At 40.4% G+C, this 15,895-nt stretch overlaps 1 protein-coding gene across 6 annotated transcripts in view; it reads right to left on the bottom strand.

The window, feature by feature from the left end:
- NTRK2 (neurotrophic receptor tyrosine kinase 2) overlaps window positions 1–15,895 on the bottom strand; it is a 407,230-nt gene that overhangs the window by 371,910 nt on the left and 19,425 nt on the right. For all 6 annotated transcript variants that reach the window (XR_009738137.1, XM_061426053.1, XM_061426054.1 and 3 more), the window contains exons 2-3: window positions 416–490; window positions 232–303 (exon numbers count right to left, since the gene is read on the bottom strand). Coding sequence is in view for 5 of the 6 variants with exons in the window: in XM_061426053.1 (XP_061282037.1) it covers window positions 232–303; window positions 416–490 (147 nt within the window). In the remaining variant the exon portion in view is untranslated. The remainder of the gene's footprint in view (window positions 1–231; window positions 304–415; window positions 491–15,895) is intronic.

Raw genomic sequence — 15,895 nt, 5'->3', positions numbered from 1 at the left:
CTCTGTCCAAGATGGAAATGGCCCAGAAATTCATGAAAGGGAATAAGTAGGCTGTTCTAAGTACCCCTCTGAAGCTATTCAGAAATCAAAGCTAATGTTTCTAAGCTATTGTTGAAGCTATACTAACTTTTAAAAAGGAGATTTCTAGCTGGGAAAGGAGGAAAATAAACAGAGGAGGAAAACACTGAATAAATTGGGTCCTGGGAAGCAAAAGAATCAAGCTTTACTTACATGTGCTGTAAGTTGCTGTTTTTTAGGAATGCTTTATGAGCCACAGATTTTAATCCAGAATCCACAATGGTCCTAAGAAAGTACACAATGGCGTGAATGTTAGAACTAATGAACACCCGTCCCTCTGACTATTACAGAGCATAAAAAAGTTCTGATATAAGGTATGCAAGTTCTGAGTACTCACAGGTTTTTCAGTCCCACGTAAGCTTCAAGATCATCTTCGTTGATGATTTCTAATCTTTTCTGATTTGCAATGTAACTGCAAAAAAAGAGAAAAGAAAAACAGAGTGCAAACTCAAGACTCAATGCAGGAAATCCATAAAAATTAGGCAACTTCCATCCAACCTCACCAGACTGCTCAAGGTGATCCCTCCCCACCCACCTGGCCGCACTATTTATTTTAAATACAGCAAGGGGAGGAACACTGAGTGTGATCAAGGAGAAACCATGGTTGAGCAGGTTTCATATTCAATGACAGGACCATCAGGTTTCTTATTAAATTTTTATCACTCTTTCAACTAACAAGTTCAGTTTGCCTCTCCACTCAAGGTATCCCCTGGATACAGAGGTGAAAATAACTTATAAATGCATCCACTACCTCTCAAAAGGGTTTCAATCTGTGACAGCCACAGGGATGCTGGCACCACCACACACAGGACAAGTCACATCTGTGCTCACCTTCCAAGAGTAGCAGTCCCTCCTTCTTTTTACCTCCAGAAACACTGAAGCAGATTCCCCTCCCCCTTTCTCTCCTTTCATCCCTTCCTCCAAACCCTCTCTTCTCCTGGCCCAGGATCCACTCTTTCTGCTTTTGTCAGTAATGAAACGAAATTTTCCTTTCAGGAGCCACATTTCACGAACCCCACATTGCCCTCGTGTACTCTCTGTAGAGGGGCTTTCCACATGATGCTAGTGGTAAAGAGCCTGCCTGCCAAAGCAGGAGACTTAAGAGATGTGGTTTCATTCCCTGAGTTGGGAAGATTCCCCTGGAGGAGGGCACGGCAACCCACTCCAGTATTCTTGCCTGGAGAGTCCCATGGACAAAGGAGCCTGGTGGGTTACAGTCCATAGGGTCACAAAGAGTCAGACACGACTGAAGCGACTTAGCACATATGCATGCAGGCACATGCTCACTCTCTGTAGAAACCTCTTCCCCATCTGCCAGTCCTTCACATACAGGAGTAGACAGGTAATGCTGGTTGCACAGAGAGCCCATCCCCCTGGCTATGACTGGCTTAGAAATGTGCTGTAACCTTGACTGGACTAATGAGAAGCTTCCCTAAAATCAAAAGATGAATGCTTTGACAATGCCTTTTTCTTTCTCTGGGATCTTAGCTGAAAGATTACACAGGCTTGGGGATTCCATGAGAAATATTTCTACCACAGGGAAAGGTAATGTTCAAGAATGAAGTCAGCACACAGGAGGAAAGACAGCTAAGAGATAAAAAGAGAGACAGAACTCTGAAAATGCCACTTGAAGCATTTGGATCCACTTGTCTCTGAGGTTAGTTTTCATAAAGAAAGTTTGGTCTGAAATTTCTGTCACTTGCAACCAGTAAAGTCACCGGTAATATAAACACAAAGCTATCAAACCTATTACCATGGAATTACCCTGTGCTGAAGTTATCTGAGCATCTGTCTATTCACTTTTCTTAGATCATGACCTCTTTTTGAAGATAGGTGGATCCTGTTTTGTAATTCTTAACATGCACCATGGGGCTTCCCTTTTAGATCAGTTGGTAAAGAATCTGCCTGCAATGCAGGAGACCCAGGTTCAATTCCTGGGTTGGGAAGATCCCCTGGAGAAGGAAATGGCAACCCACTCCAGTATTCTTGCCTGGAGAATCCTATGGACAGAGAAGCCTGGCAGGCTACAGTCCATGGGGTTGCAAGAGTTGGACACGACTTAGCAACTAAACCACCACAACATGCACCATAGCATCTAACAAAGCACCTCGTACAAAGCAGGTCTTCAAAGATGAAGGGTGGACAGACAGATGGAGGGATAGAAGAATGAATGGGCAACACTTGGAGCTCCATAGACACTCCAGGAAGTTGTATTAGAATGGATTTCCCTTTCTTTTTCAAAACATTTAAGATATATAACATCCCAATTAAGACACTGAAAACAAATATGTAACCCTACTGTTAACAACATTAATTAAATGAGAAAAATAATAGCCAATGAGGGGAAAGATATAGCATCTATAGGTCCCTTCTGCTCAATCGAAAAGAAGGAAAAAGATATCAAAATACATGGTAACTATTTGGACACCCATTTTTAGACGATAAATGTTAGAAATAAAATAAAACACCTATTTTTAGAAAACAAACTTTAGAAATAAAATAAAAAGGTTCTGAGAGAACCAAATCACACCAAAGAGAAATAATTTTAAAAGGACCCACAAAAACTTTGTCTCCTGTTACATAAGAAAGCAACACCAGGCGACGTCCAAGACAGGGGAGCATCTTCTGCTCAAAGAGCGAGGCTCTCCCCAGTACCGAGAGCCTGGAACATAATAGACTTGCAGGAAGGATTCACTCCCTTCTTTGCTTCTTCACACAGAAAGAAACATTTTAAGACTCCACCCTAATTACCAAACAACAGTTTTTAACATGAGTTTTTATGAGATATTTCAAAATTACCACACTTTAGATATTTTTTCCCCAAGATTTTCAATCCACTAACATTTTCCAGTAAAAACCATAGTAACCTCCTTCTTCCAAATCACTTCCCAATAAAAAACCACATTCCAGAGAGCCCTATATTTTAATGCTTTTTTCATGCATTTGGCAGAAGAAAAGGACAAACGATGTAGGCAAGGCTTCCTTCAGGGTCACAATCAGGATTCCAGGGAACTTGTTCCCTCCTCACAGATGAGCTGGCATGGTGGCTGTCACTGTTCTGAAATCTTCAGATTCTTCAGCTCTCTCTGCCTGCCTCGTCACTGACTGCATCAGGGCTTGACACTCAGGAGGTATTAATCAATGTCTGTGGCACAAAGCATTAATGTTTACCTTTTCCTTTAATTATTTATGCCCTTTATTTTACTGTTATTTCATTTTCATCAGATTTCCAATTTATAAACTCCCCACTTAAGCCTGGTGGGCTGCCGTCTATGGGTTCGCACAGAGTTGGACACGACTGATGCGACTTAGCAGCAGCAGCAGCAGCAACACTTGTATTCAATAAAATACAATGAGCTAAACATAAAAACAAAAGGCACTGAAGAAAGAAAAGCCAGGGAAGAGATATCAGTGAAGCTAGGAACTGGGTTTAAAACATATATTTTGGGTTAGCGAAAAAGTTCATTGGGGTTTTTCTATACAAGCTAATGGAAAAACCCAAATGAACTTTTGGCCAACCCAATATTTGCTGGAAAAGGACCACAAGCTTAATTCTAAGCTTTCCAGTGACCAATGCCCAGGAAGAGAAGAAAAAGAAGATACATTTAGTCAATGGTAAATTTACAGTGATCATGAGATGAAAAATAAGTCAGATGTTAGGCAATACATAACTCTTCTTGAATCTAAGACAAGACAGAAGATTTTGCTGAAAACCATCAAAAAAAAAGTGAAATTATGCAAAGTGGTCACTGGAGAATATTCTTCCACTGTGGAGGCAGGAATGCCAGATAAAGAATGGATTTTCCTCCTGGTCAAATGGAAAAAAATCAACAGAAGAGCTGGATGCAAAAGTCAGCAAGTGCCCCTGTGGATGCCAAGAATTCTCTGTCGTAAGTTACCATCTGCACAGATGCCCACAACATAGCTGTAGGCCAGAAACTGCTCATGAAATCTACCCCTTAAGAAACATTTTTTTAGGTACCATTAAGGAGGAATCATAGACTGGAAGCCAGTAAAGTTAATAACAAACAATTCACAGAGGGGAACACCAACAGTCCAGGAACATATGAAAAGCTGCTCACCCCTCAAGGAATCTGAAATGCAAACTAAAATAACATGGACTTACCATTCCTTTCCTGCTAGCTGGACACAATGTTTAAAAGCTGACTATATAAAGCATTTCTAAGGATCAGTTAGTTTTCTCACATTGCTCGGGGGAGCATAAACTGACACAACCACTTTGAAGAGTAATTTGCCAGTATCCTAGAAAATTCTACCTCACACGCTTTATAGAGTCCAGCAATTCCATTCTAGGTTTTCATCTGAGAACCACATGAGGAGAAACATATGCAAGAATATTCACTTGTAATACAGTCAGAATAAAAAGCTGGAAACAGCCCAAGGGTCCATCAATTAAGAAACAATAAAATGAGGTGTGTTAAGCTGGATTGAACCAGATCTTCATATTTGAGCAGAAAGAAATCTTCATGCTAAGTGAGAAAAAAAATAAGCAAAATTTCAGACTGATATGTGCTTATAATATAAAACAATTGATGTGAACTTTTAAAAAGACACAGCAAGGGGGGTGGAGGGATAAATTGGGAGACTGAGCTTCACATATACACACTACTATATATAACTATTAAGTACAGAGAACTTTACTTAATACTCTGTAATGACCTATATGAGAAAAGAATCTAAAAAAGAGATGATATATGTGTATGAATAACAGATTCACTGTGATGTACAGGAGAAAGTAACATAACATTGTAAATCAACTATACTCTAAAAAAATTTTTTTTAAAGCAAAACAATAAAATGACATAAAACAATACTACATAGTGAGGGATATTTGTAAGGTATAAAAAGAGGAATGCAAGGAAAGTCATCTTGGGAAAGCAGAATGGGTTTGGGTCAGGAATAAAGAAACAGAAACTGTTAAACTATTTTATTAAACTATTTCTTTTCTTAAAAGAAAAATGCCTTTGTAACAAAAAAGACAAAAATATTTAAGTATCAGTTCTGAATATAAGCACCTGAAGTTACTGTTATGTCATTACACTTTTATGAATTTTTTAAGTGTATGAAGAAAAAAGAAAGAAAGGAGGAAGGAAGGGGAGGAAGGAAGGAAGGAAGGGAGAAAGGGGGGAAAGAAAGAGGGAGAGACAGAGACAGAGAAAGCCACAAGAGAAATGACCACAGGGAAGAGGAACTCCAGGGCTTCTCAGTTACTAGGTGACCAAACACACTTGGGCTCGAGTCCCTGGTTCCTTGGACTACCCAAAACCAAACCTTCTAAAAGCTTTCTGCTCCCTGCCCCTGAGCTCCTGGATGGGACCAGAAGACTAAGAAGCATGCTGGGCTGCCCCCTACTGGTGACTTTCACGTGCCTCCACCAGGTTCTTGGCAACACCAGGTCTTCTGAGCTCTGCCCTCTCATCACTCCCACTAATCAGAAAAGCAGCAGCTACAGAGACTAACCTAGGGTTAGGAAGGAGGGAGGAAGGGCCAGGCTAGGGCAGACAGCTGAGAGACGCATGGACAGGCAGTGAGGCAGACTTCCGAGAAAACCTTTTCCTGTCACTCCAGTCAAGGTGATGTCCAACTCTGAGGGCTCTTTACTGAGCTAAGCTTTGCTTAATAGAAGTTTCAAGAAGGGTTTCACTGTCAACAAAGCAGTGGAAAGGCCCAGCATTTTGCTACACACCTTTCTCTTGCTGACAACCCCTAGCTCTTCTGGCCCGTGCCTACCGGTCTGGAAAGCTAAGGTCCCAGGGGCTTTAAGGCAGAAGGTCTCCCCCTAGAGCCCATGCCCCAGCATTCCCTTGAATGCAGACAAGCTTTCCAGCTTCTGTCTTTCCAACCTGCAGATGCTGCTGCCTTAGCTCTCTCTCTCTTCTTAACTTTTTGGTTTATATTGGAGTATATGCTAAAGGTGAAAGAGAAGAGTGAAAAAGCTGGCTTAAAACTCAACATTCAACAAATGAAGATCATGGCATCCAGTCCCATCACTTTATGGCAAATAGATGGGGAAAAAGTGGAAGCAGTGACAGATTTTATTTTCTTGGGCTCCAAAATCACCATGGACAGTGACTGCAGGCATGAAATTAAATCAGAAGGCAAGCTATGATAAACCTAGACAGCATATTAAAAAGCAAAGATATCACTTTGGCGACAAAGGTCCATCTAGTCAAAGGTATGGTTTTTCCAGTAGACATCATGGAAGTGAGAGTTGGACCATAAAGAAAGTTGAGCACTGAAGAATTGATACCTTCAAATTGTGGTACTGGAGAAGACTCTTAAGAGTCCCTTGGATGGCAAGGAGATCAGACTAGTCAATCCTAAAGAACATCAACCCTGAATATTCACTGAATGGACTGATGCTGAAGCTGAAACTCCAATACTTTGGCTGCTTGATGCATAGAGCCAACTCACTAGAAAAGACCTTGATGCTGGGAAAGATTGAAGGCAAAAGGAGACGAGGGCAGCAGAGGATGAGATGATTAGATAGCATCACTGATTCAACTGACGTGACTCTGAGCAAACTCTGGGAGATACTAAAGGACAGGGAATCCTGGTGCACTGCAGTCGGTGATGTCACAAAGAGTAAGACACAACTTAGTGACTGAAAAACAACAACAACATAGCCGACTGACAATACTCTGATAGTTTAGTTTCAGGTAGACAGCAAAGCAATTCAGCCATACATATATATGTATCCATTCTCCCCCAAGCTCCCCTTTAAGGACAGTAGGCAGCCTTTGAATAGTGACAGAGACTTTGTGGATTTAGATGCTTAAATTTGATACTCCTTAAGAATTTCTACCTTTTACCTCCTTGACCTCAAAGTCCTCTGGCTCACCCCTCCATCTGCAATGTGTGCAAAATCCTCGCTGGCCTTTGACCATTCTGTTTTGCCCAAATACGCCTTTCTCCTTTACCAAATCTCTCTCTACAACTCCTTCTTGGACCTCATATTAAGAGGGTTGTTTTCTATTGTTGATGTTTACTTTCACTACATCCTGAGACCACTATCTACCACCCTAAAAGTTGGAACTTCTCAATGAATTCACCTGAAACTATTCTGTTGTTGTTTAGTCGCTGTCTAACTCTTTCGTGACCCAGTGGATTATAGCCCACCAGACTCCTCTGTCCTTGAGATTTCCCAGGCAAGAATACAGGCAAGAATACTGCCCTTTCCTTCTCCAGGTATCTTCCTGACCCAGGGATCAAACCCACATCTCCTGCATTGGCAGGGGGATTCTTTACCACTGAGCCACCAGGGAGCCCCAGAACTAATCTAGGCCCCTCCAATATCTGAGATACTTCCTGATTTACAAGCAACATCAAAAAGGCTTTTTCTCAATCAGAACATTTTTATTCCATCAGTTGGCAAGCATTTTTTTTTAGCTTTTATTTTCCTTCTTAACTTCATAATTAAGAATTAGAGGGAATGGAGATACATTTTGTACCCACCACGGTATTTTTCTACTAACCTATATAACTCTCCTACTAAATTGTTAACTCCTCAAATGGAAGAGTGTTACTCATCAAACAGTTGCATGTCCATTTCCTAACTGAGAGCTAATTCTCATGGAATACTGGCTGACTTAAAGCAATCAATCTGACTTCCACATTCCCCAGTGGAGTTTTTATTATCTCATTGGAATGACAAGACATATATACACTATAAACATTAAATGAAGATTGTGATAATAGGAGACTTCCCTGGTGGCACAATGGTTAAGAATCCATCTGCCAATGCAGGAGACCCAGGTTTAATCCCTGGTTCTGGAAGATCCCATATGCTCTGGAGCAACTAAACCTGTGCACCACAAGTACTGAGCCTAACTTCTCAAGCCGGAGAACAGTAACTACTAAGTCCTTGTGTCCAACTATTGAAGCCTACGTGCACGGCACAATTAAATTTAAAAAAATTGTGATAATAGAAAATAAATTCATTTGTCATACAGAAAACATGGAAACAAAGTAATGACTGGAACAGAAGACAGCCAATTTTGAAAGCAAAATTTGTCCTATCTAGAAGCAAATTTAGATCACAAACATACAACCTAGTCAATCTAAATACTCATTAATTTTTCGTAAATGATAAAAACTGCCCTCGGAAGATGAGCATTTATTTGCCATCTCGGTCTCAGAAATGTTACAGCTAGAAAGAATCTTCAGATCCAGCTGTTCTTGACCTTGAGGGGGTGATGCTCCTGAAGGTCAGTGCTCACTGCCACAGCATCTGATGAGCAGAAGAGATGTTTCTGAGCAGAGGTGAAGCAGCTGCACCGCAAGGGCAAGTGAAAGAACCTACAAGATATGACTGGGCAGTGAAGGCTTCCATAAGGTCAGTCCTTGAAGGGTCCCCAGAAAGTCAACAGGTAAAGAATGCAAATGTAAGCAAAGCCCACACTATTTGCCATTTTACTCTGTTTCATCACCAAAGCTTCTCCAGCCTCAATGTGACATCCAGGGCCCTAGGCCTAACAAAAAGTTCATAGCTGGCTTTTTGGGAAAAAAAGAGAGAGAGAGAGAAATTTAGGAAAAATTCACAGAAACATTTTTGAACTACAATTTCCTAGAAAGGATACTCATCCCATTTGAAAATATTTCACATTGGCTTTAACAACCTATCAAATAATTCCTCCAGGCAACCTTTCCAAGTAACAAAGAGTGGTTTCTAATGCATCTTTTCTTCCTGTGTATTAGCTTAACAGCAGTATCACTCCAAAGCAAAATATCCCTTTACCTTAGACTTTGTTTGGAGAAGGAAATGGCAGCCCACTCCAGTATTATTGCCTGGAGAATCCCCATGAACAGAGGCACCTGGCTGACAACAAGTCCATGGGATCAGAAAGAGTCGGACATAGACTATGTTAGCTAAACTGTACTTTGGCAATATATCAAAAAGAAATAGAAATAGCAGTGAATATTTCTAATGGTCACTCTTCAAAATGGAATCATTTCCCAACACTCTGGTGACCCCCATCCCACCCCACCACATAAATAAGTAGTCAAGCTAATAAAAGTAGATAAACTCAAATTTCACAAGAGATTGTGATATGAGCTAAGGCTTACAGCCATGGGGTGAGGCATTTCAACTCTGATTGGATCCTTTCTGCCGTAAGCTATTCATCACAGGTAATACGATAGTGCTTTAAAAAAAAAAAAATTGCCCCTTGGGCTTCCTGGTGGTCCAGTAGTTTAGAATCCACCTTGCAAAGCAGGGGACACTGGTTCAATTCCTGGTTCAGGAAGATCCCACATACCATGGGGCAACCAAGCCCCTGCACCACAATTACTGAGCCTGTGCTCTAGAGCCCAGGAGCCACAACTACTGAAGCCGCGTGCCTTAGAGCCCCTGCTCTGCAACAAGAGAAGCCACCGCAATGAGCAGCCCACATACCACGACTAGAGAACGGCCCCCACTCTCCGAAACTAGCGAAAACCCGCATGAAGCAATGAAGACCCAGTGCAGCCAAAAATAAATAAATAAATATTTAAATAATTGCCCTTGTTCCCTGAATCCACAATAGGGTAGCTTTAGTTTCTCAGCAAACTGCTAAGAAGGAGCTTTGAAGATCAGTCCATGATGAGCCAAAGCAGGATTCAAAAGAAGACTTTCTCACTCCTTCAATCCAGTCTTCACAGAGGGTCCACTACCCTACCTGTGACAACATGAATGCAGAGAATACCAAGTAAGCAGGCTCAGAACCTGAATTCCAATAGCCAGCCTAATAACACAAGCTGATTAGCATCAGCACATCTATGTTTTTGACCAAGGGCATAGAAGTAGCCCCAGTAATTCTTCTTGATAGAATGCTGTGTGCTGGACACTGGGGTATCCATGGGTGTCTCACTTAACCTAGCAAAGCTACCAGAAGAGCACTATGATTTTTTTTTTCTGCTTTTTGGAAGAGGAAACCAAGGCCCAAGCTTGCCAGGTCACATCCCCAAGGTCACACGGCTGCCAAAACAGGATTTGAACCCAAATCTACCTGCCTCTGAATTCTAAGCTCAGAGCCACTGTATCACACTACTAGGACCATTAACTTGTAAATCCTTCACCTACAACAAGATATAATTTCTAAAGTTTCTACAAAATGGTCCTTTGCAAATAATCACAGCCTGAAAACAACAGTCAATGAAAAGGAATGAGGACATTTTACAGGATGCTGTCATGCATTATATCTACATAGAGGTAACAGGAGATAAATAAAATATCTTCTCAGATTTTTACACAATGCCAAGCTCTGAGAACTGCAGCTTCCTAGAATAGCCTAAATTCCTTGGGAATTTAAGAATTCAAGTGCCTGTGGAGAGCATGTAAAGAAAACAAAACCCTCCTACACTGCTGGGGGGAACGCAAATTGGTGCAGCCACTATGGAAAAGAGTATGGAGGTTCCTTAAAAAACTAAAGATAGAACTACCATATGTTCCTGCATTCCCACTCCTGGATATATATCCTGAAGAGACAAAAGATCTAATTCAAAAAAATACACGCACCCCAATGTTCATAGCGGCCCTATTTGCAATACCTAAGACATGGCAACTACCTAAGTGTCCACTAGCAGATAAATGGACAAAGATGTTAAATATATATACATGCATGCACACACACACACATATATATATACACACACATATATGTAGGGAGGCTTCCCACATGCCACTAGTGGTAAAAAACCCACTTGCCCATGCAGGAGATATAAGAGATGTGGGTTCAATCCCTGAGTTGGAAAGACCCCTGGAGAAGAAAATGGCAACCCACTCCAGTATTCTTGCCTAGAGAACCCCATGGACACAGGAGCCTAGCAGGCTATGGTCCATGGGGTCGCAAAGAGCCAGACACAACTGAGCAACTAACACTTTTCACTTTCCCGGGTGGCTCAATGTTAAAGAATCTGCCTAATGCAGGAGACATAGGAGATTCGGGTTTGATCGCTGTCAGGAAGATTCCCTAGAAAAGGAAATGGCAATCCACTTCAGTATTCTTGCCCAGGAAATCCCATGAATGGAAGAGCCTGGTGGGCTTCAGTCCCGGGAGTCACAAAGAGTCAGACAGGACTAAGCAACTGAGCATGTGTGCATGCATATATATGGGCTATTACTCAGCCATAAAAAAGAATGAAATAATGCCATTTGCAGCAATATGGATGGACCTAGAGATTATGATACTAAGTGAAGTCAGAGGAAGACAAATATTGTGATATCACTTATATGTGGAACCTTAAAAATAATACGAATGAATGTATATTCAAAACAGAAACAAACTCACAGACTCAGAAGACAAACTTACGGTTAACAAAAGGGAAAAGCAGAGGGATGAATTAGGAGTAGGGGATTAACAGATGTACATTACCATATATAAAATAAATGACAGAAATTTACCATATAGCACAGGGAACTATATTCAATATCTTGTAACAAACTATTAATATAATGGAAGAGAATTGGGAAAAATAATAAAGATATACATATATATATGTGTGTGTGTGTGTGTGTGTGTGTATAACCAAATCACTTTGCTGTATACCTGAGACCAATATTGTAAATCAACCATATTTTTTAAAAATTGAAGTGCCTGGAAAATAATGTGTAGTGTAAGGAATAAACAAGCCCCACTAGCTTCACCTCTCACCAGTCATATGACCTTGGGCAAGTCCCTACACCTCAGTCTCCTTGTTTATAAAACAGAATAATAAGAATACCTGCCTCAGGGAGTTGTTAGAACTATGAGAAATCTGCCCAAGCCACATATAAGGACCTCAATTAATGCTAATTATTAACAATGAGCAGAAGCCTGGGGCCCAGGGGCCAGCTTGGTCACTAACCAGCTGATGAAATGAATTTCAACCTACCTCCAGTGCCCACATCCATGGAGGTGGAAATTTGGGCTTGATAATGTCTCAGTTCCCTTCAGCATTCAAATTATAAGAAAAACTTCAGCAACATATTATGAAGGAAAAATATCTCGGGTTCCTCTCTGAGTGTTTATATAGAACTTTTCTTATCCATTTCTATCAATGGAGTGATTCCCAAAAAGAAACACTGCAATTTGTGACCAGAAAAATTAATTACGGAAAAATACCTTACAGCTAAATTTCTATCTAAAACATATCAGTCTCCAGCAAAAAAATATAAATTTGACTTAAACTAAATAATAGCCTCCTATGAAAATTTAAGGTTAGACCCCAGCCTACAAATACATGTCACGTAAACCTTAAACCAGAGGGTGAGAAGAGTGTCAATATAATTAAAATAAATAAATTCTGTTTTTAGCTGCTAGCTTTCCAAAATGGGAAGATTTCCCATTTAAAAAAATCTGAATTTCCATATTCTCTTAAAGAGCCAGAAGGTCTTTCAAACTAGACTAGCATTTCTTTCTGGCAACCTTCACAGCGAGCATTGCCACTGGGGGTCTGGGGCACATTTCCAGTTGGTCACAGTCCATCTTCAGCTATTTCACTGGCTCATGGAAAGATTTAATGACACTGATTTAATTCTTGCTTGTAATTTCCTCTGAGACATCAAACTTCCAACTTTTCTCCTGCACTGGTATGTCATCTCCATGCACAGAGATCCTTACAATGAGTCTCATCAGATAAAATGACACAGAGACCACAATAAAAATACCTCCTAAAAGACTGTTCTATACATCAGTGTCTCTTTTATGGGGAGGGAGAAGGGAGGAGGGAGGAGGGTTCAGGATGGGGACACGTGTATACCTGTGGCAGATTCATGTTGATATATGGCAAAACCAATACAATATTGTAAAGTTAAAAAATAAAATTAAATTTAAAAAAATGCCTCCTTTTTTTGAAGAAGTTACTTCTACCTGTTCCAGAACCTTTAGAAACTTCTTCTGTTGTTTTAAAAACTTAACTAATACGAACACAGACATAAGCCAAGTATAACTTTATACTATTCTTGGTACAAAGGTAAAAAATCCCCAAGAGGAGCAAGAGACATGTTTTTCTTGACCAAAAAATGGTTTTTCTTCCCATTTATTTACCATTTCACATTAGTTCTCAGATCTTTCAGTAGATCATAATAACCTGCCATAGCAAACCTGAGGAGACAAGTACTAAATGTGTACCACGGCACAGTTTTGCCATGTCAGATGAAGAGCTCTGGGACAGAAATGGTCCTGATACAGAACCGCCATCAAGAAAGAGGCATACGTGATACTGGAGCCAAGATCTTTATTTCAGACAGGTGTACTCTCATATTGGTCCATGTGAAAGTGAAAGTGTTAGCTGCTCAGTCTTTTCTGACTCTTTGCGACCCCATGAACTATAGCCTGCCAGTCTCCTCTGTCCATGGAATTCTCCAGGCAAGAATACTGGAGTGGGTAACCATCCCCTTCTCCAGGGAATCTTCCTGACCAAAGGATCAAACCCAGTTCTCCTGGATTGCAGGAGGATTCTTTACCATCTGAGCCACCAGGGAAGCCCTTGGTCAATATTAAACCACCAGGAATACAAGTCAGCTCACTGGGTCACTCAGGGTACACTCTTCAGTTAATTTATCCTGGCAGACCCATGAGAGGCCATCCCTCTTGAGGGTGGGGGCACCCCAGGAGCCTGAGAGGACTTTTCGTCTGGCTGGGAAGCCGTCTGGTCACACCTGCTCTGAACAGTTTCCAGGCTAAAATCATCTCTGCTGGGCTCTGTGGGTGGATCTCTGTGGTCTCTATCAAGCATCTGTCCACGTTCCGAGGCTGTCACAGCACTGCTTCCCCAGGCAAGCCTGGATCTGCCTGCTGGTACCTTGGTAGCTCATCTTGTCTGCAGACAGGGTGGCTTCCACCTGGATGGGCACACAAGTTGGGCTGCTTGGTCTTGTGAAAGGATGTCAGCCCCACCATCTGTTTGTCTGGCTTCCAAAGAGAATGAATCTGGCTTTAACCAGGAACAGAGTAACATTTTCCAAGTCTAGTCAGAGGGGACAACTTCAGATCATCTGCAGTCCTGCTTCCACCCTTGCCTGGCTCAGCAAAGGGGATGAGGGGATGGGTAACTAAGACCCTGCATTGTTTCAGTTTTATAATTACAGTACTGGGAGATTAAATTCTTGGACCACTTTAGTGTCCTTGCAGAACGGATGCCCTTGTCATTGCCCCCAACTTTCACTGACTTTCTCAGTAAGAAGAAAATGAAATTTTCACTTTTCATAAGAGCTGTGAATTGCATCACTCATATTCCCTGTAAAAGAAACTCTTTTCAGAACATACTGCCAGACAGAGCTATGTTCCTGCAGAATTAGTAGGCATTCTCCCCGCTAATAATGAGCTTCTCTTCTCACTGCCAATAAGTTGAGGACAAATGTTGTGCTCAGTTACAGCAACTATATCAACTGTTAAGAGTTAGTTGCAGTTCTTGTCTCTTTTTTTTTCCCTCACTCCTCTCTCTCAGTTTTATCTTATTAACCCTATTGTGTAAAATAATCATCAGTTATTCAAATACTAGTGATACGTTGATTAATTGTGACATTTCCTATATTTATTATTCAATATATGGTTGCCATTATGATCAATATGCTGGTACAACAGCATCATTTTATAGTTTTCAAAAAATGAACTAGAAAATCACTTAATCTATGATTTTTTGTGTGTTTCAAAATGACTGTCTACAAAAAGTAAAATCTTGCAATTCCAATCCAACACAAAATTATCTTTTCCCCAAATTATCTCTTTTCCTCTTTTCCCATTATTTCGGGTCAATCAAGGTTTCATTGATGAATAGTGTAAAAAAAACTTCCGATGATTAGCCCAGGACTTAAGAATTCTAAAAAGCATTCACGTCAGCACAAATCACAGCATGGTACACTTCTGAAAGCTCCTGGCCTCCGATCAGGTCAAATCATTCCACAGGAAGAGAATTTGGGGAACTAATATTTCTGCTCTAACTTTCAGATAGATCAAACGTGGCACAGGGGAAAACGAGCATCAAGCATAATGTCAAGAAAAAAGAATGATTCAAGTGGTAAAATTTTAGGATTTCTGTGAAGGTCTGTTTTGATTTCGGCACAATTTTTCAGCCCACTTTATAGGCTGTGGGAGTAAGGTGAGTGATAGAATGTGAAAAACACTTCCAATTTTGCCTTTACTGGTTTCACTTCATATGTGAACCTTTAGTGGCTTTTATAGAAGGTTAGAGATTATTTTCCTTGGAGTTAAACTACAAAGATATTGGTGAAAAGGGATTCTAGTCATAATCGGCCATGTAAAGCCACAATAAAGAGAAGCCATTCTACAGAAAGGAAGTGTGAGTGCATCGAAAAGTCCTAAACAAATCTCTTATAGAGACATTTAATTCAAGGAATATATCATAGCTAGAAAAGATGCATATTTTGGAGGTAATTAAAGAATCAAATACATGGAGATGGAAAGTAGAATGCTAGCAGTTGGGGGAGAGGAAAGGGCAGTTGTCATTCAGTGGGTACAGAATTTCAGTTTTGCAGATGAAAAGAGTTGTGGATTTTGGTAGTAGTGTTGGTTACACAATAATGTGAATGTACTTAAAGATACAAACTGTACATTTTAAATATGTTAAGATGATATATTCTGTTATGTATATTTTACCAGAATTTTAAAACAAAGAAAAAAAGAAGGAATATATTCTGTAAGGTCTTGCAATTAAAAATGAGAAAGACAGTGAAAAGAGAAAATGGAATACAAATTGATTGATAACCTCCAGAGACCATGGAAACTATTGTAAACAATCTTATATATAAAACGGACTGAATAATTCTTAAAATTATTAGTACATTCAGATCTAGAACTTTCAGGAGCAATAATAAAAT

The sequence above is a fragment of the Bos javanicus genome, chromosome 8 (genome assembly GCF_032452875.1).
Source record: "Bos javanicus breed banteng chromosome 8, ARS-OSU_banteng_1.0, whole genome shotgun sequence".
NCBI classification, from domain to species: domain Eukaryota; kingdom Metazoa; phylum Chordata; class Mammalia; order Artiodactyla; family Bovidae; genus Bos; species Bos javanicus.
Note: the sequence above shows the minus strand (reverse complement) of the source record. Positions and strands in the feature narration are given on the sequence as shown.